This window comes from Sapajus apella, unplaced genomic scaffold (assembly GCF_009761245.1).
Source record: "Sapajus apella isolate SASKATOON/1434 unplaced genomic scaffold, GSC_monkey_1.0 scaffold130, whole genome shotgun sequence".
NCBI classification, from domain to species: domain Eukaryota; kingdom Metazoa; phylum Chordata; class Mammalia; order Primates; family Cebidae; genus Sapajus; species Sapajus apella.
In genome coordinates this window covers 251,591-268,108 of record NW_022437070.1, presented here as the reverse complement: position 1 = coordinate 268,108, position 16,518 = coordinate 251,591, and the positions used below count along the sequence as shown (strand labels likewise).

The window sequence follows — 16,518 nt, the reverse complement described above, 5'->3', positions numbered from 1 at the left end:
CCCCCACCACCATGCCTGGCTAATTTTTGTATTTTTAGTGGAGATGGGGTTTCACTGTATGGCCAGGCTGGTCTTGAACTCCTGACCTCAGATGATCTGCCCACCTTGGCCTCCCAAAGTGCTGGGATTATAGGCGTGAGCTACCACCCCCGGCCTAAAGTCAGTATTTCTTCATACCTAAAAATTTAGATGAAGATTATTTTTGTGCCAGGCACTCTAAGCACTTTGCAAAACATTAAACGATTTGAATGTTCCTGAGAACTCTATGAAGCAGTTAATTTTATTTTCCTCATTTTATAGATGCAGGAACGGAGCCACAGAGAGGTTAGGCTGTTGGCTCAAGAACACACAGCAAACAAGTTCCCACCCGAGATTTGAAACCAGAACATGCACTCTTAATCACAAGCCTGTGAGGCTCACTTTTTCTCTAGCAGGAAAAAAATGATTAGTTAACTCATCCTTTGGTTACAGAGTTAGAAAGTGACCCAGTTGTGGCCTGGCATGGAGGCTCATGCTTATAATCCCAGCACTTTGGGAGGCCAAGGTGGGCAGATCACCTGAGGTCAAGAGTTTGAGACCAGCTGGCCAACATGGTGAAACCCTGTGTCCACTAAAAATACAAAAATTAGCCAGGCGTGGTGGTGCATGCCTGTAGTCCCAGCTACTCGGGAGGCTGAGGCAGGAAAATTGCTTGAACCCGGGAGGTGGAGGTTGCAGTGAGCCGAGATCGAGCCACTGCACTCCAGCCTGGGCACAGGGTAAAACTCCTTCTCAAAAAAAAGGAAAAAAAAAAAAAAGAAAAAAAAAGAAAGTGACCCAGCTGTGATTGAAACTCAGGTTGCATCCTTCGAATTTGTGCTGAATCATCATTCTACCAACGGAACTGGAACACTGAAAACATTTGCTCCATGAAAGAATGCTAGCAAAGCAACAGGCGACCCTGGCAACATTTTATAGTACTTAGTTTAGAATTAGACAATTTTTCAGTATCCTTTAGTTGCAAAATACTCATCGTGAAATTATTAATATTCTATTTTCTTTATTGCTGCCTAACAAACCACCCCCAACTTTAGTGGCTTAAAACAGAGATTTGGCAAACTTTTTTTTTTGTTTGTTTGTTTTTGGTGGAGGGAGGAAGGGAGGGAGGGGGGTGGTTCCCCTACCCAAGGTCTTTGACGGTCCAACCTCCCTCACCACCATCCCACTGGCAAAGGAAGGGCACGGAACTGTTTTCTGTTCTGTGATTCCATAGGCACAGACTTTTTTTTTTGAGAAGGACCAGAGAATGAATATTTTCAGTGTTGATGGCTATGTTTCTTCTACTCTGCTATTATAGCATGAAAGCATTATAGTGTGACTGTGTGCCAATAAAACTTTGATTACAAAACAACATAGTGGGCCAGATTTGGTTTGTATATGGTGGTTTGCTGACTCCTGGCTTAAAACACAGTTATGTGGTTCTAGGGCTTTACTGGGCTCAGCTGAGTGGTTCAAATTTGGAGTCCATCATGACATCGCAGTCAGATAATGTCTGGGGCTGAAATTGTCTGAAGACTTCTTCACTCACATGCCTTGCACCTGGGCTCTGAATGTTGGAACAGCTTGGGGCTGGTTGGGCATCTGTATCTTAAAGATGTCTCTCATATTCCTATTCCATTTCCCCCCCATTCCAATTTCTAAAAAAAACAAAAACAAAAACAAATCCCAAATTAAAATATGCCTCTCCACGTGACTAGCTTGGGCTTCCTTACAACATGGCTGTCTCCCAGTGAGGATGCCTCAAGAGACTTAGGGTGATACTTTCAATATTTCTTAGGATCTGACTTTAGGAGTCACAGGCATCTTTTCTGCTTTCTTCTATTGGTTAAAATCTCATCATAGGTCCAGTTCTGATTCAAGGGGATGGGACGACACAGGGAATAAATACCGGATAGATAGCTCTTTGGGCACCATCTTTGGCAACAAGCCACCAGTTTGCTTTTTCAGAAAACTTGCTGACTTCCAGATGCTGATATTCTTGTGGCCCAGTAAAGATGACACAAACCCAAATAAAATGGCCAGGATGGAAATACATAACTTTATGTGATAACTGTTCATAGCAGAAGGTCTTATACCCTCCCTTTGGTAGATGGTTTACTGCAGAAATCCAAAGAGAATGTTATTGATGTCCTTTGTAGGGACATGGGTGAATCTGGAAACCATCATTCTCAGCAAACTGACACAAGAACAGAAAATCAAACACCACATGTTCTCATGCATAGGAGGGTATTGAACAATGAGAACACATGGACACAGGGAGGGGAGCATCACACACTGGGGTCTGTTGAGGAGGACTAGGGGAGGGATAGTGGGGTTGGGGAGGTTGGGAGGGATAACACAGGGAGAAATGCCAGATATAGGTGATGGGGGATAGAGGCAGCAAACCACCTTCCCATGTAGGTACTTATGCAACACCCTGCATGATCTGCATACGTACTCCAGAACATAAAGTACAATTTACAAAAGAAAAAAAAAAAAAAAAGGAACAACAGACACATTGAGGGGGTGGGGTGGAAGGAGGGAGAGGGGCAGAAAAAGTAACTATTGGGTACTAGGCTTAGTACCTGGGTGAGGAAATAATTTGTACAATAAACCCTGTGACATGAATTTACCTATATTACAAACCTGCATATGTACCCCCAAACTTAAAAGTAAAAATGAATTTAAAATAATTCACTCTGACTGTAAGAATAGTGGTTATTTGATATATTTCTGGAGGCTTACTGTTGAAGACCACACAGAGTGGAGAGTTGATATGCAGGCTGAGAAGTAAATAGTCCGGATAACGTGTGCATTTATGGGAGGACGTGTTCAACCCTGGCCAGGCCTGCTGGCTTCAGACAACTCACGGGTCAACTTTAGACTCTGGAGGAAGGACTTTCACCCCATTTTCCATCTGCATGTTATGTCAAGTCAGGAGTCCCTGACATCTGTCAGGGACCACACAGATGTGTGTGTTTGCTGTACAGCAGGGGCAGTGTGCCCTTGAGTTTCTGCTAAATATGCTTAATGCTTAATCTACCCATCACAAGCTGACGAAGAGCTGAGATCAAGGCTTCGTGATATCTAGTTATCTCCCTGGGACCTTTGCCCTTTCTGCCTCCACAAAAACAGCATGCCTGGGCAGGGTTCCAGGAGCTACTTCCATTAGGTTGGTGCAAAAGTAATTGCGTTTAAGAAATTGCAATTACTTTTTTTTTTTTTTTTTGAGATGGAGTCTTGCTCTGTCGCCCAGGCTGGCGTGCAGTGGTGCCATCTCAGCTCACTGCAAACTCCGCCTCCCGGGTTCAAGCAATTCTCTGCCTCAGCCTCTTGAGGAGCTGGGATTATAGGTGCACACCACTATGCCCAGCTAATGTTTGTATTTTTAGTAGAGACAGACTTTCACCGTGGTGGCCAGGTTGGTCTTGAATTCCTAACCTTGTGATCCACCCACCTCAGCCTCCCAAAGTGCTGGGATTACAGGTATGAGCCAGTGTGCTCAGCTGACAGTGAGTTTTTAACACAGAATCCATAACTTCTCTCCCATTTTGTACCCTCCTCCAACCAGATAAATAAAAATTAATATGCAAAACATTTGCATCTGAAAGAATGCTGGAGGCCGGGCGCTGTGGCTCACACCTGTAATCCCAGCACTTTGGGAGGCCGAAGCAGGCAGATCACGAGGTCAGGAGTTTGAGACTAGCCTGACCAACATGGAGAAACCCCATGTCTACTAAAAATACAAAAAAAATTAGCCAGGCATGGTGGTGGGTGCCTGTAGTCCCAGCTACTTGGGAGGCTGAGGCAGGAGAATCACTTGAACCCAGGAGGTGGAGATTGCAGTGAGCAGAGATTGTGCCACTGCACTCCAGCCTATGAGACAGAGCGAGACTCAGAAAAAAAAAAGAAAGAAAGAAATCTGGAGACTTTTGTGTCATTTTCATTGATTGTTTTTTAAATTTTTTTCTTGTTTTTTGAGGTGGAGTCTCACTCTATCACCCAGGCTGGAGTGCAATGGCATGATCTCAGCTCACTGCAACCTTCGCCTCCTGGGCTCAAGTGATTCTCCTGCCTCAGCCTCTCAAGTAGCTGGGACTACAGGCATCTGCCACTGTACCCGGCTAAGTTTTGTATCATTAGTAGAGACAAGGTTTCACCATGGTTTTTTTTTTTTTTTTTTTTTGAGTCAGAGTCTGGCTTTGTTGCCCAGGCTGGAATACAATGGTGTGATCTCCACTCAATGCAACCTTCACCTCCCGGGTTCCATTGATCCTCCTGCCTCAGCCTCCCAAGTAGCTGGGATTACAGGTGTGCACCACCACGCCCAGCTCATTTTTGTATTTTTAGTGGAGATGGGGTTTCACTATGTTGGCTAGGCTGGTCTCAAACTTCTGGCATCAAATGATCCACCCGACTCAGCCTCCCAAAGTGCTGGGATTACAGGCGTGAGCCATTAAGCCCGGCCCATTTTCATTGATATTTCTATCACGTTCATCAACCTTGCCAGAAAAGCTGCAGATTCTGCAGATATTCTTACTGGAGAAGCAGCAGCGAGTGTGAACATTTCAGCAGGGGACGGGAGGAAGGAAAAGCAGTCACGGGGACGTTCTTCACCCCAGGAGACCAGTGACGCTCCATTTAACGGCACTTGCAGATCTAGCCCCATTTCTGCTTTGAACAGAATGTTCGAGCACCGGAGAGACAGAACAAAGCGCTGGACTCCGTTCTTCACATCATTAACCTTAATGACATTCAGACAATTCCCATCCATCCACAGAGTCCTAGAGGTTTTTGAGATCCAAAAGGTTATTTCACTATTGTCTCACCAAATTTATAGGCGTCTTGTCTGCAGCATTAGGTAGTAGCTATGTGAATCTTCCAGGGACAAAGGTCCTCTGCTTCCTCACAGGGATTCTCCAACAATCCCTTCCTGGCTGCCACAAACAGCACGTTCCTCTCCCTTCATCCCTGCACTTTGCAAGCAACATTTAATGCAATTTCGTTTTTTTTTTTTTTTGAGACAAAGTCTCACTCAGGCATGATCTTGGCTCACTGCAACCTCCACCTCCCAGGTTCAAGCAATTCTCCTGTCTCAGCCACCCAAGTAGCTGGGATTACAGGTGTGTACCAACACATCAGCTAATTTTTGTACTTTTTTTTTGAGATGGGGTCCCTCTCAGTTGCCCAGGTTGGAGTGCAGTGGTGCGATCTCAGCTCACTGCAACCTCTGCCTCCCAGAGTCAAGCGATTCTCCTGCCTCAGCCTCCCGAGTAGCTGGGACTACAGATGTACACCACCCTGCCTAGCTAATTTTTGTATTTTTAGTAAAGACAGGGTTTCACCATGTTGGCCAGGCTGGTCTCGAACTCCTGGCCTCAAGTGATCTGCCCACCTCAGCCTCCCAAAGTGCTGGGTCAGGCGTGAGCCACCACACCCCACCTAATGTCACCACTATCTAATTGACTGTCTAATTCCAGAACATTTTCACCATCTCCCCCTGAAAACCTCCCCACGCATTAGCAGTCGCTCTCCGTGCCCCTGCCCCCAGCAGCCACGAGTCTCCTTTCTGTCTGTGTATGTGTCTGCTCCGGACACTGCACGTGAGTGGAATCATGTGCTCCGTGGCTTTCGTGTCTGGCTTCCTTCACTTGGCGGGACGTTTTCAGGCTCATCCGTGGGGTGGCAGGCGGCAGAGCTGCATTCCTTTCCGTGACTGAGTGATGCTGCTGGATGGCTAAGGCTGCCTTTGAACACTGGGTTGTTTCTGCTGTGCGGCTATGATGTATAATACCGCTATGAACATTTGTGTACAGGTTTTTGTGTGGATGTATCACTTCTCTTGGGTGTAAGAGTGGGATTGCTGGGTCATAGAGTAACACGATGTTTACCTTTCTGAGAAACTGCTGTTTTCCAAAGGGTCTGCCACTTTCGTGACTTAACTGTTTGGTTGCCTGAATTTACTGTGAGGGGTAAAGAATATTCCTGGCTGGGCGTGGTGTTTCATGCCTATAATCCCAGCTCTTTGGGAGGCCAAGGCAGGTGGATCACCTGAGGTCAGGAGTTCGATACCAGCCTGGCCAACATGGTGAAACCCCATCTCTACAGGTGCCCGCCACCACACCAGGCTAATGTTTGTAAAAATACAGAAATTAGCTGGGTGTGGTGGTGTGCATCTGCAGTCTCAGCTACTCATGAGGCTGAGGCACAAGAATCACTTGAGCCTGGGAGGCAGAGGTTGCAGTGAGCTGAGACTGAGCCACAGCACTCCAGCCTGGGTGACAGAGACTCCATCTCAAAAAAAACAGAAACAAAAACATAGAGATGTCGTACAGGGACTAGTACATACTAAGTGTTATGCAAGTCCCAGCTCTTAGCAGCATCACATGTGTCATTATGTGACTTTCAGAAAACCATGGCCCAAGCTTACCCTGCTGGAAGCTCTGGGCCCATTTCTGTCTGAGACAGGCATGCTTATGCCCATTTTATAGATGAGGAAACTGAGATTCAGGGAAAGGAAGTCTCACAGCCAGAAAGCAGAGGTGGGAGTCCAAAGGCTTTGCTCTGAACCCCTGACCCCAACTTGTGGGAGCCTCCTCTCTTAGGAAAGAGAGTCCTCTTGTCCTCTCTCTCTCTCTTTTTTTTTTTTTTTGAGACAGAGCAGAGTCCCATTCTGTCACTCAGGTTGGGGTGCAGTGGTACAATCTCGGCTCACTGCAACCTCTGCCTCCTGGGTTCAAGCGATTCTCCTGCCTCAGACTCCCAGGTAGCTGGGATTTCTGGCGCCTGACATCACGCCCAACTAATTTTCATATTTTTAGTAGAAATGGGGTTTCGCCATGTTAGCCAGGCTGCTCTCAAAGTTCTGGACTCAAGCGATCCTCCCGCCTTAACCTCCAAAGTGCTGGGATTACAGGTGTGAGCCACTGTGCCTGGCCAACAAGACCACTTCTCTGCGATGGTGCGCATGTGCAATCTCAGCGACTCACGAGGCTTGCAGAGCAGAGAAACAAGCACTCAGAGACAGCATGCTTCTCCAAAAGGCCGTATGCTTATTTGTCGCCTAATACGCTGTCATGATGAGGTTTCGGAACTAGAGGGGTTGGTTGCACAACACTGTGTACTAAATGCCACTGACTTGTTTATTTCAAAGTAGTTAATTGCATTTTATGTGAACTTAAATTTAAAATGCGTATTCCACTCTAGTTTAAACAGTTTAAAATTGTCTGAGGGGAAGCCTGAAGTTCTCTGAGAATTCAGTCAACTTGCCGAAGATTAGAGTGTTCGTAATTCACGGGGATCTTGTTTTTAAATGGCACCAGAGGTTATGAGCCGGATAACTGTATTGATTGAATGATACCGCATTGTAAATATATAGCAAAACACCATGATATACCCCACAAATACATGCAATTACTATTTGTCTTCAGGGTCTATATCGAAATGCAAGTTCTTCCCCACAAATGCCCACCCCATCCCTGCCAGTGCTGTCTTAATCACCTCTCAGCTTTGGCTGCATCTTTTTCTTTTTTTTCTTTCTTTCTTTTTATTTTTTTAGACTTTGAGACGAACTCTTGCTCTGTCACCCAGGCTGGAGTGCACTGGCACGATCTCTGCCCACTGCAACCTCTGCCACCTGGGTTCAAGCAATTCTCCTGCCTCAGCCTTCCTAGTAGCTGTGATTACAGGCTCCTGCCACCACACCTGGCTAATTTTTGTATTTTTAGTAGAGATGGGGTTTCACTACGTTGGCCAGGCTGGTCTCGAACTCCTGACCTCAAGTGATCTACTCGCCTCAGCCTCTCAAAGTGCTGGGATTAAAGGCGTGAGCCACCGTACCTGGCTTCTTTTATTTTTTGTTTGTTTTTGAGATGGAGTCTTGCTCTGTCGCCCGGGTTGGAGTGTTGTGTAGTGGTGTGATCTCGACTCACTGCAACGTCCACCTCCCAGGTTCAAATGATTCTCCTGCCTCAGCCTCCCGAAGAGCTGGGACTATAGGGGTGTGCCACCATGCCTGGCCAATTTTTTGTATTTTTAGTAGAGATGGGGTTTCATCATGTTGGCCAGGCTGGTCTCGAACTCCTGACCTCAAGTGATCCACCACCACAGCCTCTCAAAGTGCCGGGATAACAGGCGTGAGCCACTGCACCTAGCCATGGCTGTGCCTTTTTTCAATAAAAGGAGTAATCCACATGGAAAAGAGATCAAATCTTTATTGATCGGAATGGTCAGGATTGGAAAGGATAGAATTGTATTTTGAGAAGCAGCTGATGAATGTGTGACTTCTGTCTCTTCAAGAACACCAAGTGTATCTAAGTACTGTGGAGGAAAAAGAGACATTAGAATGATGTCATAGTTCTTCAGCCTCCAAAGATCCGTGTCACAGTCCGTCACCCCGATGGAAAATTGTTTTTCTTGCCTAATGGGAGATCTGGTCTACCCCCAAGAACTAAACAGCATGGGTAAGTGGGTCAGGAGAAGGATGGAGGAGCATGAAAGATTAGTGGCCTCAGAAGGGTGTATTTCTTCTTCACTTTCAAATTAAATATGTGATTATAGATTATTTTAATGACCGCATTGCTATCTATTATTTGAAAGCAAACTTAGCAAATTGATTATTTTCAATGTTAAGAAAGTTGTTAAAAATGGACAGTCTCTGCTGGATGCAGTGGTTCACGCCTGTAATCCCAGCACTTTGGGAGGCTGAGGCAGCCAGATCACCTGAGGTCAGGAGTTAGAGATCAGCCTGACCAATATGGTGAAACTCCATCTTAAAAAAAAAATAAAATAAAATGGACAGTCTCCGCTGGGTATGGTGGCTCAGTGCCCATAATCCCAGCACTTTGAGAGGCCGAGGTGGGTGGATCACCCAAGGTCAAGACTTCGAGACCAGCCTGGCCAACATGGTGAAACCCCGTCTCTACTAAAAATACAAAAAATTAGCTGGGCGTGGTGGCGGGTGCCTGTAACCCTGGCTACTTGGGAGACTAAGGCAGGAGAATTGCTTGGACCTGGTTGGTGGAGGTTGCAGTGAGCCAAGATCGCACCATTGCACTCCAGCCTGGGTGACGGAGCATCTGTGTCAAAAAAAAAAAAAAAAAAAAGGACAGTCTCCCAGCTGGACACAGTGTCTCATTCCTCTAATTCTAGTGCTTTGAGAGGCTGAGGCAGGAGGATCACTTGAGCCCAGGAGTTCGAAGCTGCAGTGAGCTATGATTATGCCACTGCACTCCAGCCTGGGTGACAGAGTGAGAAGCTGTCTCTAAAAATAAATGTAAAAAAAAGGCAGTCTTCTAAAGTTGATGGAGGATAACTTGGCATAACTTAAAATTTAACACACACACAAACACACATACGTACAATTAACATGTGCCTATCTTTTGACTCAGTAATTTTACTCGGCTATTCCCATGGGGGTAAAACAATCAAACAAAAAACCACCAACTCAAACACTTCCTCAAAGATGAATATGGAAGGTATTCACTTGGTCCTGGTTGTATCAAAATATGTGACAATCAAATCATTCTCTAATATAGGAATGGTATATCCATATTATGAAATGTGGTAACGCGGTCATAAAAATAAGATATATTTATACATTCACATAGAAAATCCCCATAAAGCATATTAAATGAAGATCAAGTCTCAGGACAAAGTGGAGAGTATTATTTATTTATTTATTTATTGAGATGGAGTCTTACTCTGTCACTGGGCTGGAGTGCAGTGGCATGATCTCGGTTCACTGCAACTTCTGTCTCCCGGGTTCAAGCGATTCTCTTACCTCAGCCTCTCAAGTAGCTGGGATTACAGGTGCGAGCCACCATGCCCAGCTAATTTTTTGTATTTTAGTAGAGATGGGGTTTCACCATGTCGGTCAGGCTGGTCTCGAACTCCTGACCTCAGGTGATTTACCCACCTTGGCTTCCCAAAGTGTTGGGATTACAGGCGTGAGCCATCTCACCCGGCCGAACATAACTTTGATATGCACTGGGAAACCAATTAATTCATATGGCTTGCTTTATTGCAATTTTTGCTTTCTTGTGGTGGTCTGGAACTAGATCCTCAATATCTCCAAGGAATTCCTGGGTTCCTGTTTACTTGGCCACTAGGAAGCTCAGATCCAAACACACAGACTCAATATACAGCCTGGGTAGCCCTAATCCTTGCTGTATTACTGTAAATTTTCCTTGACTTTAGTCATTTTATGACTGTAAAGCTAATTATTTTGATTACATGTTTTAAACTTTTTGGACCAAGGCAGTTAAAAAAAAACAAGAAGACAAGAGGGGAGAAAGAAGGGAGAGTTGAAATATTTCTTTTTCTTTTTTTATTTTTATGTATTTATTATTTTTAAGATGGGGTTGCACCATGATGGCCAGACTGGTCTTGAACTCCTGACCTCAGGTGATCCACCCACCTCGGCCTCCCAAAGTGCTAGGATTACAGGTGTGAGCCACCGCGCCCGGCCCGAGATATTTATTTCTAAGGATCCAGCCTGTGACAGTGCAGAGAATGGTACAAGAAATCAGGGCATCAGACCGGGATTTGCAGCTGGGTCACTCCTACCCTGTGACAGCAGCAAGGACCTCCATCACAGGTGCTAGTTGGAGAACGGATAGATTTTTGGGCAAGATGATGGTCTGTTGAAACTGCCCCTGGCCCAGCATGGTGGCTCACGCCTGTAATCCCAGCACTTTGGGAGGCTGATGTGGGGCAGATCACGAGGTCAGAAGGTCGAGACCATCCTGGCCAACATGGTGAAATCCCGTCTCCACCAAAAATACAAGAATTAGCTGGGTGTGGTGGCCCGTGCCCGTAATCCCAGCTACTTGGGAGGCAGAGGCAGGAGAATTGCTTGAACCTGGGAGGTGGAGGTTGCAGTGAGCCGAGATGGCGCCACTGCACTCCAGGCTGGGAGACAGAGTGAGATTCCGTCCCAAAACAACAAACAAACAAAGGACAGCTCACTGGAATTGCACGGAGATGGTCTTCTCATGCAGAAGCATGTGCTAGCTCGTGCAAGGTCTCAGGGACTTGAAAAGCCCTGAGGAAACAGTAGCTCCATGAGCAGTGGGATTGGAGGGCGATGTCTAAGCACCAACCGATACTCTAAGGTAAGGAAAAGCTGCAGGTGAGCCACGGGTGATCGAAAGCAGGTGTGGAAACCTGCGCAGCTCCCTGGCCTCTTATTAAGGAAGTGAATGAAGCTGCAGACAGCCCTGGCGATCATTAACTTCTGGCCAAACTCCAGAAAAGGTTCAGAGGCTCAGCAAAGCCAGTAAGGTAAGGGGGCAGGAGGAGGTGGGGAAACGGGACCTTTTGCACGTAGCAAACAACATGGTGGCCTGGGCCCCTCACAGTGCTGTGATGTTTCTGGAGTCCCCCCGAAAAAGGTGAACGCAGTCACTTTCCAGAATCACAGTGCATACAGGAACAAGCAGTCACTGAGCTAGATGGGAATGCAATGCCTCACAGGATTCAGGGGGAAAGGATGGGAAGCGGGTGAGTAATAACACCAAAATCTCACAAATCACCACTGAAGAACTTACTCATGTAACCAAACACCACCTGTTCCCTAGTAACCTAGGGAAATAAAAACTTAAAAAACTAAAGCCAGATATGGTGGCTCACGCCTGTAATCCCAGCACTTTGGGAGGCCAAGGTGGGTGGATCACCTGAGGTCAAGAGTTCAAGACCAGCCTGGCCAACATGGTGAAACCCCATCTCTACTAAAAACACAAAATTAGGCCGGCGTGGTGGCAGTCACCTGTAATCCCAGCTACTTGGGATTGCAGGCGTAAGCCACCCCACCAAAGTGTTGGGATTACAGGTGTGAGCCACCTCACCCAGCCAAACATAAATTTGATATGTACCAGGAAACCAATTAATTCATGTGGCTTGCTTTTTTTGCAATTTTTGCTTTCTTGTGGTGGTCTGGAACTAGATCCTCAATATCTCCGAGGAATGCCTGGGTTCCTGTTTATTTGGCCAGTAGGAAGCTCTGATCCAAACACACAGACTCAATATACAGCCTGGGTAGCACTAATCCTTGCTGTCTTACTATAAATTTAGTACAGTAAATTTACAGTACTAAATTTACTGAAGCAGGACAATCACTTGGACCTGGGAGGTGGAGGTTACAGTGAGCTAAGATCTCGCCATTGCACTCCAGCTGGGGTGACAAGAGCAAAATTCCATCTCAAAAAAAAAAAAAAGCCAAAAAACCAAACCAAACAAAACAATAAATAAAAATAAATAACAAGAAACCGAAATGCCCCACAGGAATGTTTGCCTCTGTGCCGCCGATGTTGGGAATAATGACTCCAAAGATGTTTCTGAATAAATGGCTCTGAGTTCTGACAAGAGCCTCATGCTGTCAGGAAGCCGTGAATGCCGACTTTAGCCATCACTGACCCTGGGTTCTGTTTGGAGCTTCATCTCTTAGAGGCTGATGGGCTAAGACAAACAGGTTCACCACGCCCATTTCCATATCCATAAAATGGCAGTTTTGATGGGGAGACAGGAAATGAGTGCAATGCTTATAGTAAGGGCTCATTTAATGGTGCGTATTAGTGAGTGGTCCCTGGGTAACGTCTTATTAAGGGGATGGGATTTGACACCTGGGCTTGGGCCTAGCCCAAGACTCCCAAGCCTGTTTCATTGCCATATGGGCGTGGTGATTCCTTTTTTTAATTTTAATTTAATTTTTTTTTGAAAAGATGGGCTTTCACCATGATGGCCAGGCTGGTCTTGAACTCCTGACCTTAGGTGATCCACCCACTGTTCATTTGTTTTTGTACTGCTTGTGGCTGCTTTGGTACCGCAATGGCAGAGTTGGGTATCTGTGACAGAGACCACATGACCTGCTCGGCCTAACATATTTATTATTGGACCTTTCACAGGAAGTGTTTGCCAACCCCTGGTCTAAGCCGTTACAGTCTAAGTCTAGGCTGCAAGCTGCCCACTCCCTTAATCCAGAGGATTCTCACTTTAAGAGATCTTTTCGATGCCTCATTCCACTGCTCCCCAACCAGCTTACTTCTTTGGAGAACATTGCTTCCATTTCCCATCTTTATCGTAATTGTTTGTCAACGAACACCAACTCCGATTCAAAATATAGCCTTCCTTGGTGCAATTGTGAATGACTTCTTTTCTGAAGAGGAAGGGGAAGACACACTTAGGAGGATCTGTGGGGAAAATGGGGCAGAGGGAGAATTATGAACATAGATAGTTTCTAAAAAAAAAATTTTTTTTTTGAGACAGAGTCTTGCTCTGTTACCAGGCACCAGGCTGGAATGCAGTGGCACGACCTCGGCTCACTGCAACCTCCGCCTCCAGGGTTCAAGTGATTCTCCTGCCTCAGCCTCCCAAGTAGCTGCTGGGATTACAGTCATGTGCCACGAGGCAGAGCTAAGTTTTGCATTTTTGGTAGAGATGGGGTTTCACCATGTTGAGCAGGATGGTCTTGATCTCTTGACCTTGCGATCTGCCCACCTCAGCCTCCGAAACTCCTGGGATTACAGGTGTGAGCCACTGTACCTGGTCTGAGAGTTTTAAGTGTAATCATTGCTGAACTAATGGCACACCACATTGCTTTTTTTTTTTTTTTTTTGAGACCAAGTCTCACTCTGTCACCCAGGCTGGAGTGCAGTGGCACGATCTTGGCTCACTGCAACCTCCACCTCTTGGGTTCAAGAGATTCTCCTACCTCAGCCTCCAGAGTAGCTGGGATTACAGGCGCCCACTGCCACACCCGGCTAATTTTTGTATTTTTAGTTAGAGACGGGGTTTCACCATGTTGGCCAGGCTGGTCTCGAACTCCTGACCTCAGGTGATCCACCCGCCTCGGTTTCCCAAAGTGCTGGGAATTACAGGTGTGAGCTACCGCACCCGGCCAAACCATGCTTTTTTGACCACGCTGAGCTGTTTTCAAAGGAATTAAAATTTTGTAGAAGAGTCAGGATTTGAACTCAGGTCTGTCTGACACCAGAAACCATGTACCCAGCTGCTATTAACTACTGGGTCCTGGGCATCTAGGACAGCCCAACCCGGGATACTCACCCAGCCTCGTGCAGTAGCGCCACCTGCCCTGGAATTCCTTGTCAAAGGAACACCAGTCAAAGTCACTGTGGATGGAGATACAACTGTAGTGCGTGACGCCACGATAGGTGAACGGGAAGACGCAGGGTTCACTGGAGATCACTGGAAAAGAAAAGACACAGAGTGGAGGGCCAGCTTACAGAGCAAATTTTCTTTCTTTTTTTTTTCGAGACAGAGTCTTGCTCTGTCACCCAAGCTGGAGTGCAGTGGCACAATCTCGGCTCACTGCAACCTCTGCCTCCTGGGTTCAAGCGATTCTCCTGCCTCAGCCTCCTGAGTAGCTGGGATTACAGGCGCACGCCACCATGCCCAGCTAATTTTTGCATTTTTAGTAGAGACGGGGTTTCACCATGTTGGCCAGGCTGGTCTCGATCTCTTGACCTCGTGATCCGCCCGCCTCGGCCTCGTAAAGTGCTGGGATTACAGGTGTGAGCCCCCATACCTGGCAACCAAGAGCCTTTCATGCCACAAGAATTGGAGAAGAAAGTGATGGCAAGAAAGTGCAGGGGACTTCAGGAATATAATGTTGCTTAAGGGGTGGGGCTAGCATGTGAGATGCTAAAAAAATTAAGAGATGGTCTCCCTACCTTGAGCCGGAAGGTGCAAATGTGCAATCAGTTCTGAAAGCGAAAAAAAGGGGTAACATTTAGATCACCTTCTAAGTTACTCTGTTACCAGCGTAAGGGCTGTGAAAAGTATCTCAATATTCACACAGCCAACCGTTCTCTTGTAAAACACCTGCACCATCGTATCTTGTAAACACCTACAATATCCTACCCATGGACACTTCCAATTGGGAGATTGTGCATCTACCCATGAAAGCCCATTTATTCCTTTTCTTTTTGAGATGGAGTCTCACTCTGTTGTCCAGGATGGAGTGCAATGGCATGATCTCGGCTCACTGCAACCTCCACCTCCTGGGTCTCAGTGATTCTTGTGCCTCAGCCTCCCCAGTAGCTGGGATTATGGGTACCCACCACCACACCCGACTAATATTTGTATTTTTAGTAAAGATGGGATTTCACCATGTTGGCCAGGTTGGTGACCTCAAGTAATCCTCCTGCCTTGGCCTCCCAAAGTGCTGGGATTACAGGCATGAGCCACCCCACCCAGCCTGAAAGCCCATTTATTCAGGCAAGGAACTCTGAGCATTCCAAAGGCTTTCTTTTCATTTTTAAACCATTTGTCTGACCTCAGTCACACTCTTATATTCCCTGCTGGTTACTGACGTAATCTTGTGAAATCTAGACAGATTTTTTGAATATCCAAGCAAGCATTTACTCCGTTTTTTAAAAAAGCAAAAAAGATAGCTTAGTCTATATACTGTTTATTTTGTAAATTGCTCTCTCAACAGACCTTGAAGAACTTCCCAAAGCAACACATCATAAGCCCTTCCTTCCTTCCTTCCTTCTTTCTTCCCTGCTCTCTCTCTCTGTCACCCAGGCTGGAATGCAATGGTACAATCTGCCCACCGCAGCCTCTGTCTGCCAGGTTCAAGTGATTCTCCTGACTCAGCCTCCTGAGTCACTGAGATTACAGGCGTGCACCACCATGCCTGGCTAATTTTTGTATTTTTAGTAGAGACAGAGTTGTACTATGTTGGCCAGGCTGGTCTCGAACTCCTGACCTCAGGTGATCCACCCGGCTTGGCCTCCCAAAGTGATGGAATTACAGGTGTGAGTCACCGCGCCCGGCCCAGCTCTTTCCTTCTTAAATATTATTATTACTGTTATATAGATGAGACAGCTGAGGCTTAGAGACAGGCACCATCTCCCACGATCCCCCAACCAACGCAAGGAAGAACAAGGGTGGAACAGTGGACTCTCCATGTCCTGTATTCTGCACCGAACACTGTGCTGTGTTCAAAAGAGATCCTGGGCAATGAACAGAATCTGTTTCCTGCCTGTCTCAACCTCTGCTCTGTCCCCTCCTCCTCCCATCACTCCCCCCTGCTGCTGCCTCACCTGCGTTCAGCCCACACACGCAGCCAGCCAGCGACACCCATCCCACCAGGTTCCGCATCACCTCCAACTGCGGCGGGCGCCAGGCACCTTAGCCAGTGTCGCCTCTGACTTTATACCCTCCCGTTTCTGCCCCTCCTACTCCAGCTGCTCTCACAGATGTACTTGGCAGCATCTCCTCCCCGCCCTCCATCGCCAGGTGCTCAGAAAAATTAGGAGTGTTCATTTTAGAATGCCATTTTTTTTTTTTTTTTTGAGACTGTGAGACAGAGTCTCGCTCTGTCACCCAGGCTGGAGTGCCGTGGTGTGATCTCGGCTCACGGCAGCCTCTGTCTCCAGGGTTCAAGTGATTCTCCTGCCTCAGCCTCCTGAGTAGCTGGGACTACAGGCACATGTCATCACACCCGGCTAATTTTTGTATTTTTAGTAGAGAGAGGGT

At 46.6% G+C, this 16,518-nt stretch overlaps 1 protein-coding gene across 1 annotated transcript; it reads right to left on the bottom strand.

The window, feature by feature from the left end:
* Window positions 1–13,053: 13,053 nt before the first annotated feature.
* LOC116539681 (binder of sperm protein homolog 2-like) lies at window positions 13,054–16,272 on the bottom strand. The gene is made up of 5 exons (XM_032262837.1): window positions 16,237–16,272; window positions 16,083–16,149; window positions 14,706–14,738; window positions 14,080–14,220; window positions 13,054–13,205 (listed from the first exon to the last, which is right to left on the bottom strand). The coding sequence occupies exons 1-5, from the start codon at window positions 16,270–16,272 to the stop codon at window positions 13,054–13,056; spliced, it is 429 nt and encodes a 142-aa protein (XP_032118728.1).
* Between the last annotated feature and the right edge of the window lie 246 nt (window positions 16,273–16,518).

Bases quoted from the DNA above. Each gene is read 5' to 3' on its own strand.
- LOC116539681 (XM_032262837.1), bottom strand. From the start codon at position 16,272: ATGGAGGGCGGGGAGGAGATGCTGCCAAGTACATCT. The intron at 14,739-16,082 runs GTGAGGCAGCAG...TTTCGCTTTCAG, and splicing joins CGTGTGTGGGCTGAACGCAG to AACTGATTGCACATTTGCAC. The intron at 13,206-14,079 runs GTGAGTATCCCG...TTTTCCCCACAG, and splicing joins GCGCTACTGCACGAGGCTGG to ATCCTCCTAAGTGTGTCTTC.